Genomic DNA, 13,461 nt, shown 5'->3' with positions numbered 1-13,461 from the left:
CAAAAGTCAATATCTTAAATTATAACTTTTTTTTGTTTGTTTTATTTCATAAGAATATGTTCTTCCCTATCTATTTCTAAGCTTTATATTAGCTGCGTTCCTTTGGAAATATTTATCTACTTTTTAGTACTTAAAGCTGCTTTGAACTACTTTTTCAGTATAGCAAAGTAGATCAAAGTAGTTTTAAGTACTAAAAAGTAGATAAATATTTCCAAAGGAACGCAGCTATTATCAACTAAGCACAACAGGTGAAAAAGTGAAGCATCAAAGTCCAAGGTTTGATACCATTGATTTCATCTAGATTTAGTGGTTAATCATGGATATAGTTTTTTTTCTTCGTATGAAGTGAAAATAAAAATAACTAAAAATTATCAGCTATGGACCAAGGTAAGTAGAGTTCACTGAAGTGTTTTTTAGAATTATACTTTTTAAAATATCAAAAATATTTGAGGTTAAGATAAGAGCTCTTATTTCGAGAAATTATCGATTTTTATGGAAATTTAAAATTTAAGAATTTTTTTAAATATGTATCTCTCTAGATCCCATTTCGTTCATATAAATTTTTCTTTAAACTGATTTCACAGTCGATAAAAAATCCTCTGGTTCTCTTCCATTAAAATTTAAATCTTTTTTTTTCATCCACCGGCCTCAGCTTCACCTAATTCAACATTATTGCCCCTTAATTTGTTTCTATTTCAAATAGTACCCTCTCATCCTTCCTGCATCATCAAACTTCAATTAAAGTTGAGCACTCCTCCAGGAGCCCTTCAATAATAAAAAAAATGAAAAAAAAGAACATCTCAGTTCAACTCAGCTCAGCTTAATAGCTCCTTTTTTCAGCTTCTTGCATCAGCATTAATAGCTGCCACAAAAGCTCAAGATACTATAAAAGCACACAAACACCCTCAAATTCCACCCACAAACCCCTTCATCTCTTGGTACTTATGCACGCCCAAAAGGTGCAGCAATATCTCTTCCGCACACCGCTCTATGACTTTTCATCCCCCTCCCTCACCCATGCCTACAATTAAAATCCACTCTACAAGCTTTCATACATGTACAGTACATAAGCGACGACGATCTGCTGAGTCTGCATGTTAGTTACAGGTACCTATTAAACAGGAGCCTCTACTTTTGGTCGTTTTTATAGTTGTTGTTCCTGTTCAAGGCGGTTTAATAGAGGCATGGTGGGGTGGCAGGCATGTGGGCCGAGACGATAGCCATATTGTAATGAAAAGAAATCTGAGCTTTGGCACCACCACTAAAGGTGTACATGAAGGGGCGTGAATGGGTCTCAAAGCGAATTGAAAGTAACAGTGAGAGAGTTTCGTGGAATTGAATTTCATAGCAGGCTTGTGTTACCTTCACCTATTTTTCTAACAAAAATCTATACAAAAACAACACAACACAGATTGAAAAAAAAAAAAAAAAACCTTTGTCACATCATCATCGTCGTGCTCGTCGACGCCAACGGTGGCGTCGCTTTATCGTTCTCGTTGTTCATTGCTCAATCTGAAGTAAATTGAATCGGAAACTGGTGAACAAATTGCATGTAAATGGAGGTAATGGTGGGCGGTTTCTGAAAAGATGGGGCTGCCAACCCGCCCGCTGCCGTCAGAAGAGAGGCGGTGAAGTTTGGTAATTTCCCAAGGGATCGTTTGTTTAGAATACTTTTTCCCAGCCCTTTTCAAAACCCAAACAAAAAGGGATTACAAAATGCGTTGAAGCGACATGATGGGGTAGAAGATTCTTTTCGACATGAAAACGAAAATGATTTGTTTTATGTGCGTTTGTAAATTTGGTGTTATTCGAGAGAAGGGATTAATAAAAATAGGCGGCCCAAGACGAGCAGTAAAGCATCCCTTCGAGTAGGGGAGAGTGGGGCTAAATGTAACAGGGGTAAGAATTAACAGCTAAAAAAAGCGATGTTCCTTTCAATATTAAGAAACGCGTAAAGGAGAAAAATGCTCAATTTTTGCATATCTACCTGCACATTTTCTTCAGATGAAGATTAGACGACAGGGTGAGAAGTTACACTAGTGGTGCCCAAAAAATGCATGTTTGTAACTTTTTTTTTTAATTTTATTTTTGGTCTACCTCTTTACCCGAAAAAGATAGAGTGCTAGGTGTTTTTTTGTTATATGCAACTGTGTTTTGGCTCAAATTGCGTGTATATGTTATGTCTATATCAGTTTCGCTTTTTTTTAAATTGATTTTGTTTGAAAAATTTCATGCTGGGGCTAGTTGTAACATTTTTCCGGGGCAAGTTGTACCATGTAAAAACCTACCTATACTGAAAAATTGTTTACCTAATATAATTAACAACCCTGGATATGAATGCTTGTAATTGAATTTGTATTCATTTTGAAATTGGAAACACTTTTTGAACCACAACTTGAATTCATAAAGCTTATAAAACAATTTATGAATTCAAATAACTTTAATTTAAGACTACTGTCAAATTTTCTCTGGAAATCTTGGATTTGCTCCACTTTTTTTTTTAATTTGCACCAAAATTTCATGACTGAGGTTTGTTTTTATTGTTATTAATTAAAAATAAATAAATACAAACAAATAAAGGTATTTTTCTCTTATTTTTAGTTCTTGGTACAACCTACCCGGGTATGTGTTACACTTTGCCCCGTATGTGGGGTAAGTTGAAACAACACGATTTTTTTTTTGGAAGCTTTATTTTTCAACATTATAGTTATGTTTTGCTAAATTTTTATGATGGATCTTGGAGCTAAAACATGGGTCTTTAATTTAAAAAAGGTCTGGTTGACCCACTTTCAAATTTGTAGGAGAACCATCGATTTTAGAAAAAAGTGTTACATTTGGCCCCACTCTCCCCTATTTATTTTGCAATTTTTAAAGTTATTTTATCTTTTCTTTTTTTTTTTTTTGGTATTTTTGTTTCTTTGTCGAGGGTTAATAGAGGAAGAATGAGAAGACAGGTATATGTGTTATTGGTATTTAAAATTGTGTTTTGAGTATATTTTTTTTGTATCGGGTTATGGTTGTAAAGATATAGGTACGTTAAGGAAAAAAGTATGGAAATTACGAGTAATTTAAAATTAATAAAAAAAAGTTGATTTAAAAAGTTTAGATACGGAAAACAAAGTTTAACTTATTTTTTTTATTGGAAGCTGTTAAACAATATTTACAGATTATTTTTGTATGAGACATGGGGGTTTATATTATAATAAAAGCTATACAAAGTTGAGTATTTTAAATACAGATAAAACAAAATTATAAGGTCAGAAGGCTAAGCAAGGAAAATGTTTAAAAGCATGACAGAACCAGTTTGTATGGTCCTTTTGTATATTTTCAAAAAAGTAACAGATAAACTCAAACATAAAAATTGAAAAATTAAGCAATTGGCTCAAAAGCAGACATTGATGAATGCGTATTGGGAATTTTTTGCTCAGTATTTTATCTTCCCCATCTCCACTATTGGAACAAAATTTAAAACGGAAATAACATACCTTATTCTGGGCAATTTAAATATTCTAGTTTTAATCGACCAAAACATCAAAGAAGAATTGAGTAGCTTAAACGCATCACCAAAATTCCACACCCCTTCAACCCACACAATTATCAATCTATTTCCTTTTTTTCATACCTCACCAGCAAATCAACCCCTACATAACTCAATCCAAAATACTGATCCTAAATAAAACAAATAAACTCTCCCTAATTACTTGATTCATAATTAAAACCAAACATTTCATTCGATTTGTTATCCCAACCCGTAAATGAATTTCTGAGGTAAATCGGAAATTAACACTTTAACGAGATCGAATTAAAATTATTTAACTGTCCTATACAAGTATAAATATTATTAAAAAACCTATTAAAATTCATTACACTATGAATAATAACATAAAAATCAATAACAACAACAAAAAAAAACACAATTTCCAACACCTTCCATTCAACAGCAAACATTTCATCAAAACAAAATCCTATAAGCTCACATACCTACATAAACGAATTATCAGGACTTAATTCTAAATAAAAAACAAAAAACCAAAAAAAAAATAAAACAAAACAAAAACAAAAAACAGCAACTGACCAAACAACAAACCACATCGAGGTGTGCGTGCGTGCTTGTGTCCATTTTATCCTGGTGACCAAAAAACTTCTGTATTCGCTGACCATGCCTCAAACTAATAAAATACTTTATATCCACATTTTTATTACGTGCCTTCGTGCGGAAAAACCTACAACAAGCCCCTTGTTGTCGATTTTCCATAAAACATTAAATATGAAAAAAAAAAAAAATATTAATTAATATCTCAATCAGGAAGCCCTGCTCGATAGCTTCTGCAAAAAAAAAGTGCTAGCTTTTAAAATTACTAAAAACTCAGGAATACATTTAAGTGTTATGACTCGCAGGACGAAGGGAGTAGCTTAGGTAGGCACTCTGCTGTTTATTTTTCCACTATTTACCATTTTAAGTCCTTTTCTCCTCACTTCATTCAGGTACAGGTACCTACAGTAGGTACATGTTATATTTTGTGTTATCCTTGTAGCAAGGACATTAACATCGCTATGCGGCAACGACCAATGCATAACAGAAAATGGCACAAGAGCGAACATAAAAATAAGCTTAAAAACACATCCATGGCTGTTCTTAATTAACAGTGATTAACATTCAACGTTCATTATTATAAACAGTGGCTCCATCTACGCTCTACTACATGCTTCTGGTGTGCCAATAGAGGCATTAATAACTCACACGGGTAATAATATTTTGTGTAACAATTATTCGTCGCGTGTGTTTAGAAAGGCTTTGGGGATTATTGTGACGTTAATAGCAAAAGGATTTCAAATTGTTATAATAAATCGCTATTCTTGGCTCACTGAGCCAAACAAAAAAATTAAAGCTAAACTATTTAAATTCATAATGGATTGCTTTTTAATATTGAATGAACATGAAAAATGGAATTGAAATTAAATTTAATAATAGTATTTTAAGTGTTGAAAGGCCTATAAAACTATCTTATATATTGGGCTTATGTAATTGTTTGGATTTTTAAGAAGAACCGAGATATAATTGCATGTTAATAAAAACAAATTCACTCCTAATTTTTATATGATTTTTCAGTTTCAAGAGCAATAGTTCTTCATATTTAATTACATTTTTATCTCAGGAAATCGATTCACGAACCAGCATCGATTGGAACTTATTTGAAATTACTTAGGGAGTATTAATCAGTTAAAAATACCGAACTAAAAGCACTTGCTCCAATTTTTACTTGCTCTATAGGGCAAGTATTGGTTTCGTGTCAAAAAAAAATTTCGAGGTTTTAATCAAAACTAACATTACGATGATGGAGAAGTCCAAAAAAGTGGGTTTCGTCATGACGTCCGTCGGTCTGTGCGTCTGTGCGTCTGTGCGTCGGTGCGTCCATCTGTACAGGTAGCTACAGCCTAAACGGGTGAACGAATTTTCTTGAAATTTGGTATAGATGTTTTTTTCGTAATTTCCAAGGTTGGTTTTTTTTTGTTTTTTAATATCTCGCTTAGAACGTATACCTCCCATACAAAATTTTCGAGTTCTTGCAATTTTCTCGAAAACGGCTCTAACGATTTTGATTAAATTTAACACACGTAATGCTGTACATAGTTCTAACATAACTGCGTTTTTAGTTTTTCTCAAAAAATACGGATAGTGGAAATATGGTCTTTACAATTTTTTGAAGCGCGGATGTCGGCTCTTCCCGTACATCATTATGGAGTTATTGCAATTTTCTCAAAAATGGCTCTAATGATTTTGATAAAATTTTGGTTACGTAACATTCAAAGTAATTGCAGTAAAACTGCATTTTTAGTTTTTCTCAAAAAAGTCAAGTCAAATAAAAAAAAATTATTTAACCAACATTTGGCCTCCAAGCTAGCTCTTCCCCTACATCAACCAAATTTCTTAAAAATGTATATACAGGCAGCTCTTATAATCTACAAGTAAGCTAACATAAAAGTGCTTTGAACTGCAAGAGCAAGTACGTGCGGCCCCAGTCGTGCATTTTATTTGTATTGATTACACTGTGTTACAAAATAAAAATCATATTTATTACTTTGGAAGTGACCTACCAGGTTGTAGGTATTACTGAGTAAATACATGCTACATCATTATTTCGGCACTTGAATTTTTTCATAGACCCTCAAAATTAAAAAAAAAAAAACGTTTTTCAATGCTTTCAAATATCAACGATTTTTTACTCAGTCATTTTTCGGCCAATTTCTTGTACTTTTTCTTTTTGAAAATATTTTTAATTATGCTCAAGAACCTAATTAGGTGTAGATTTTATGGACTGAATTTGAAAGTATAACATTTTTTCCCTGTTTTTAGAATTCGGAGACCGTTTTAAGCTGCATTTTGTGTTTTGGATTTTTTTTCTCTAAACAGTTTTATTGTTCTATTAATGCTCAATCCAGTAAGCTTTTATTCATCAAAATCAGTTATTAATTGCGGAAGTTATGATTTTTTTACTCGGGAAAGTTATTTGAATTTATTGGGATAATCGAAGAAATGAAAAACTAATTTCTCTGTTAATTTTTAGAAAAAATGTTAGTCTTTGTAACTAGGTTTGAAAAATTTTGGTATCTTTTTTGGTTGCTCAGATATAAATTTTTAAATACTGCTCATTCCTGCAAACGATAACACAGGCCCACAAAAAAAAGTCCCAATACTTTTGATCGGACCTGCCTATCTTTATCTTTTTTGACGTTCTGAAACCGAATCTGAAGTCAAATGTCAAAAAAATAATGAAAACCGCATTTGGGATTTCATTCAGTTCTTGGCATTCGATTTTGATTGTTGTTTTATATGCCGTGTTTTCTTGAGAATTGTGCAAAGTAAGGGAAAATATTTTCACTCGCAGACGATGACGCACACTCAAAAACCAATATAGTTTTTGATGGGTTTCCCATAGTTTTTAACTGTTCAAAAGCATTGAAGGCAACTCGAAGTTTAATTAATATTAAAATTGTATTAATCTGTAAACGAAGTAGAAGTACGACATTGAATTTCATGAATACCTAGAGTTTTTTAAGAAATTATCTCATTTGAGTTGTCGTAAAAAAGTCTGGGGTCGAATCACGGCATACGTTCGTTAAGGTATGGTCGCTAGGTGTCCCTATCTTTTTCTACCGATTTAATAGAGACATCAATAGTCAAAAAATTGACGTATGATCGTAATCGTGTGCCTTGATTCGACCCCTGTTTTGACAAAAAATTTCAAAAAATTGTTTTTTTACAAAAAAAAAACAAAACTATATATTTTGAAGTAATACTTCTTTTCCTGTGGCGTCGAAAAATGAAAATTTACTATTTGACAAGAATGCCAAAAAGATAAACTATCAGCACCATTTACTTCTCACAAAAATTACCTAGACAGGAAGACAGCGGCTACATTTACCTTTACAGCCAGCGTCTCATGTTCACACGAGCACGATTCAGAAATTCGAGATAGCTATCAGATTTTGTGAGGTGTATATTCTGTATTTTTTTAAGAGTTTTCTTTTTGCCTTTTAAGGGTATTAAATTTATTTAAATTATATTTTTTCAATGAATGCAAGTTTCTTTTTTTAATTTTGATCCCAGTCTGAAAGTTCAAAGTGTTTTTTTCACGAAAGCTGAAAAAGAAAAATTAACAAAAAATAAAAGTAGTATAGTCGTTAAGTAAGAGGACTTTTGGTAACCAGAAACGTCCTTCCCTTAAACTTAAAACTTAAACTTGTGAAGTCTCTTATTGTCCCTATTATCAGCTAATGGCTGTGAACTTTTCTGTGATCCTGACACAAACTCCTTTAGTAAACTCAGAGTTGCTGTTAACTCCTGTGCTAGATATGTTTTTAACCTTGGTCGTTACGACCATGGCTCTGAATATTCAAATCACATGCTTGGATATACACTTAAAAACTTTTTAAAGCTAAAGTCCTTCAAAATGCTCTATAATATTATTCACCAAAAACAACCGGAATATCTTTATTATAAAATTAAATTCCCGTGGTATTACAGACATCTGAATCTGAAGCCAATAAGGTACAAAAGTCTAGCGTCACAAAGTCAATTTTTCATTTACGCGGTCAGGACATGGAATCAATTGCCAATTTCTATTTGGTCAACGTACTTTGGTCTTCTTACTTTTCTAATGAGAACTGGAGTTTGTTTATGTGACATTTTCATTGTTCTTCACCTTATATTTTCTTATATTTTGTTTAATAAATAGGTATCTATAATTCATATTTTCAAATGTAAGCTACTAACCTGCATTGCTACAAATAGTAGCCCTTAATAACTAAGAACTTAGTAAGTACTACATAATTTTTTCAGTAATTTTTCCTGTCACGTAGAAAACAAAAAGTTCTGCCAACTTCCTCCATTTTGTTTTGATTTGTTTTCTGCCTGGGTTTGTGGGTAAAAAATACCCCAACCATTTTCGCTTGCGATACTTAATGGCTCCGAAATCTTAGCATCCCATATGTTAAGTTCTTACAATTTATTTTATGGTCAACAAAGGTGAACTGGTGTAATTGTTTTCAGTGTAATTTGTTTTAATTATTTTGTTTGTGTCCTAACTGCGGGTCACTGTGGTGTATGTGTAACTTTTTCATATTGAAATATCTTATTGGTTAATACTTGTAAAATATGACAAGTAATCTTTGTTTTTATTAATTACACTTTTTAAGAACCTTTTTCTTTTAAAAATACCAACAAATAATTTTAACCTGTTTATCATTACCCTCTATGGAGAGGCCCTAGCTGGCGCAAGCGTATCACGTAACTGAATAGGCAGTAATACCGAACGCGAGCTGTTGGCATAGGTACAGTGTAATTTAAGATGAAAAACTGGAAGTTTCATTTTTCTTTTCTCAAAATAATAAATATTTACAGTCATCCTTAGTTGCCCCAATCTAGTTGTTTTTATTAGTAATACAAGAAGATTAATCCCTAAAACAATAAGCATCTTTAACTAAGTTTTTTAAGAGACTTAAAGTTACTTCCTAAATAGCTTAGTGTCAAATACTATTATATTCCAGAGAGCATTACAAACACCCATAGAAGAAATAATTAGGTATCTGATCTTAAGCAGTTTATCATAAAACAAAATAACTGAAATTGATACTTTTTGTTTCCATAAAGATTGTCAAATGCGACCACTCCACACCATCAATAAGCTCACTATTACCATAATTAAATGTAGGTACTTAATGCAAAAAAAAAAAAACGGTGGCAGTTTATATTCGTTTTACTTTCACCACCCTTGCAAAACATTTAGACTTTATAAGACTCGTTTCAAATTTCGATTCAATACACTTACCTGTTATTATCCAGAGCTCTTTCAAACAATCCTCTCGACTCTTTGCGATGGCCACATTTTTCCTAATATCCTGTGGCGCCTCGAGCAGTGGGAAAATTAACGCACCCATCACTGAATAAACAACAACGAGAACCACTAAACCAGGTGTCGAAAACAACACCTTCAGCACGTTACTAAAGCAACCGAGTCTCCGATTTGGTGAGTGTCCTATTTCGGTTTGGTCGACAGATCCGGTTCCTTCTTCTATCGTCAAAGTCGACGAGAGTTGCTGGTGTTGATTTTTCACACGATATTGCTGCTGTTGTTGCTGTTGCGGATTCGGCTTTAGATGATTCTGATGTTGATGGTGTGGATGTTGGTGTGGGTGTGGATGATGGTGGTACTGTATTGGCAACGAATGAAGCTTCACCGATGTTTTGTTAGGGCCGGTCGCGATTTTGATTTCATTTTTGCCGGAAATCTGTTCAACGTCCGACATTTTAGATTCGACGAGTGTCGTTCACTCATTTAGATATCGTTTGCTCGTTGCGCCAGTAAAATAGGAGCACACAAATAAAAACACTCACAAAATGTAAACAAAAAATACAAATAAAACGAAAACACTATGAATCCAGCAAGGACTCTTGTTTCAACAAAAAGCAAGGGAATAAACCGAACAGAAACAGTAAAAGATTCAATTTCATTTGTTTGCGATTGTCACCACCACATTCACTGGGTGGTCCCGTATAGACAAAGCATATACCCGTACGTATAAATCCAGAAGTTTTCTATAGAAACACGGCACAGGTCCTGACTTGAAACGATTGTCTTTGATTAGATGACTAATTGTTGGATGTACATATAGTGGGATCTATAGATTAACTCTGTCTCCTTATTCATTTATTCATTCATTATCCTGTAAGGAAAGAAAAGAGAAGAAAAAATAACGAACACAAATTAGTACCAAGCCAAATAACAAAGGACATGCATTTGTATTATTTGTAAAGAAAATTTGTTTCTTTTTATTTCGTTTTGTATTGTTATCTTGTTAAGCGCATATGAGTACAACACAATTTAGGATGTTGTAGTTAGAACGAGAGAATGAGAATGACCCAACATAATACAAGACAACATAGCACAACAACATAACTAACTACGTGACACATCAATGCACACTGTCATGCCAATTATTATCCCTGAAGTGAGAGCCTTGTGAGTTCTACTGTACTCCTGCTGCTTGGTGCTGCTTGGTGCTGCTTTTGCATCCAATTAGCACTTTGCATCGTTAAATCAAATGGAATGGAAACGTGATTTTAATTTACTCTTGGGTGTATACAGTTTGTTGTATAAAGAAAGACAAACAAACAAAAGCATCTTGTTTGTACATGACTCTTTCTTTAGAAAATAATAATTATTTTCACTATACCAGCACATTTATGTTCATAGGTAGATAAAATTATTATTATTTATTTCTGCGGTAAGTAGTCCAAAAATACGGGTCAATATGCAATATATATGTTTTCGTATCAAAAGATCCACTTTGAACTATTTCCAACCATGAATAAAATATTTAAGTTGGCTTAGTTATGAAGTGTGTGAATTATGTGAGTAGGGTATCGATTAGTATCTTTGGATAGGAGGACGTTTTTTTTTCTTAAGTGGTTCCCTGTGACTTTTGGTTATAAGGTAAAGAAGATCTAAAGGATGGCTTCAGTTTTTTGTTATGTTATTTTTTTTAAATACATCTGTAAAATCTCTCTTTTGTGAGAAGAAGAATTCCACATCAAGGACTTACAGTCAAGATATCTATCCAAAAACACCCATATGATATATGATAAATTAAAAAAATCCTTTATAGTGTGTTATCCATATGAAAACTCTAAAGGTATGAAGAAGTCAATTCTTTGCGATTTAATTTTAAGTTGCATCACTTCATTACTACCCGCATTCGAACTTTAGTCCAGTGCATTTATAATGTTCATATACCTATGAGCGACCCAGCAGTTTGTACCACCCCCAATTTTTCTTCCCTCATTCGATAGAGAGTTAGGTGAATATCATAACTCTGATTTTTCGAACTCGTGAAATTCACCTTTTTGCCGCCATGTTGGAATTTAGTTTTTATTAAAAATATCTTGCCTTCTGTTCATCCTAGATAAAAAATGTAGGCAGTAAAATTTCACGTCTTTTATGTTAAGAACATTTATTCGGTATCCTGAATATTTAAAAAACTTACAAGCCAAAAAAGTAAAATATAAGAAAAAAATTTTTAAGTTTTGAGAACTTTTATCAAAATTATGAAAAAAACATTTAAAGAAAAGATTATACCTTAAAATCATTTTAAATACAAAAGTTATTTATACCTACTTTTTTGTTAAAAATCTTTTTTGTCTGTTTTTTATCTTTAATTTGTTCTTAAATTTTTTCAACTATATCTTGAATTTTAAATGATTAGCCTTGTCTTAAAAGAGAAAATTCAAGATGTGCAACTTTTTTTAATTTTTAAGTCTCTTCATTTGGTAAAAAACGGGAAGGTTTATTCATAATTTTAATAAAAAGTGCTCAAAACCTAAAATCTCTCTTTTTTCGTTTTTTTTTTTACTTTTTTGGCTTGTAGATTTTTTAATATTCAGATTATCGAAAAAATGTTTTGAACATTGAAGTCGCGAAATTTAATTGTCTACGTTTCTTGTATAACCAACATTTACTGAGAATGAACATAAGTCGAGATATTTAATAAAAACTTAAATCTAAAATGGCGGCCAAAAGGTGAACTTTATGAGTGCGAAAAGTCAGCATTATGATTCGTTTTATGTTTTTATATATTCACCTCCAAATAATTATGCTTCTTACAAAGATATCCTTGAATAATTGGATAAACTGAAAATAACGAGTGTTTTTAAACGATGGAAAACTTTCTCTAGAAAATATAAAAACCGGTTTGTAGTTCTTGTCATGAGCACCCTACACGCTTTTAACAACTCTAGAGTGATGTGGTTTTCCCATTTTGTGCTCTCAGCAGGTCACTCTGTATCTGTAACATGATTTCTTAATATTTGTGTTTGCATGCAAAGACTTTTCCACGAACTTTCAATTCCCTATAATCGAACCAAAATAGTGCAACTTGCCTCTTTTCAGGTCTTTTAACATTCCAATCTTAGTTTGCCAAACAACAACAAGAACCATAAAAGCATGGGCGTAGCTAGAGATTTTATCTAGGGTGGGCCAGATGTTATCATCGACCTGAAGCCATAACCATGAGTGTGCAATTTTTTTTACTAGGTCTTAATCAAAAGCAACATTACGATGGTGGAGAATTAAGAAAAAGTGGATCTAGGAATTCTGTCCGTGCGATTTTTATAGAATTTTGAAAGTTATTTTTGTTTTGTTCTTTTTCTACCTTAATTAGAAAGTGTACCCCCATACAAATTCTTCAAGTTATAACTTTTAACTGGAAAACGGCTCTAACGATTTTGATTAAACTTTGCAGGCGTAAAATTGCATTTTTAGTTTTTCTTAAAAAAGTCTAATAACAAAAAAAAAATGATAAACTTTGCCCTGAATGTCGGCTCTTCCCCAACATCGACAAAATTTCTTTGAAATTTATATAAAAGAAGCCCTTTAAATCTGTAAACTAACATAAGTGTTAGTTTACAGCAACTACGTGACACAATCGTGCATTTTATTTACTTTGCTCCTTTAATTGGCAAATAATTCGCCACGCTATGTTGTTTTTAATAACTTAAAATTAGCAAAAAGTTTATTTTTAATAATATATTCGATCGGTATTTTTAATAATATATTCGATCGGTAATGTAATCGGTAACTCATTTTTTTTTTTTTTGAAAAATGTGTGTTTTTTGTTCAATGGCATCGTATTTTGTTAATATCTTTCAATATAAAAAGGAATCAACTCCAAATACGCAATATATTTTTGATAGTTACTGGTTTTTCTTTTTATATTGTTTAGTGTAATATGGTATTCTGTTTTTTAAAAGTTTGTTATATCGAAATGCAATTGGATGGAGTTACATCACTTTTATTTTGAGCGACACAAAAGTTGAATTCAGTCGCAATTTATGACAGCGATTGGCTTTAAAAACTGACCTTACCAAGTTTTCAATTTTATTTGCTTTATTTTTTTGTTTAAGGT

The 13,461-nt window shown here is 32.2% G+C and overlaps 1 protein-coding gene across 1 annotated transcript in view; it reads right to left on the bottom strand.

The window, feature by feature from the left end:
* LOC129919580 (uncharacterized) overlaps positions 1–13,461 on the bottom strand; it is a 138,629-nt gene that overhangs the window by 34,100 nt on the left and 91,068 nt on the right. Inside the window, exon 2 of the mRNA XM_056000509.1 lies at positions 9,330–10,224. Coding sequence (XP_055856484.1) covers positions 9,330–9,807 — 478 coding nt within the window. The 5' untranslated portion in view covers positions 9,808–10,224. The remainder of the gene's footprint in view (positions 1–9,329; positions 10,225–13,461) is intronic.

Source organism: Episyrphus balteatus, chromosome 4, assembly GCF_945859705.1.
Source record: "Episyrphus balteatus chromosome 4, idEpiBalt1.1, whole genome shotgun sequence".
Classification (NCBI taxonomy): Eukaryota; Metazoa; Arthropoda; class Insecta; order Diptera; family Syrphidae; genus Episyrphus; species Episyrphus balteatus.
This window is presented reverse-complemented; position numbering and strand designations above follow the sequence as displayed.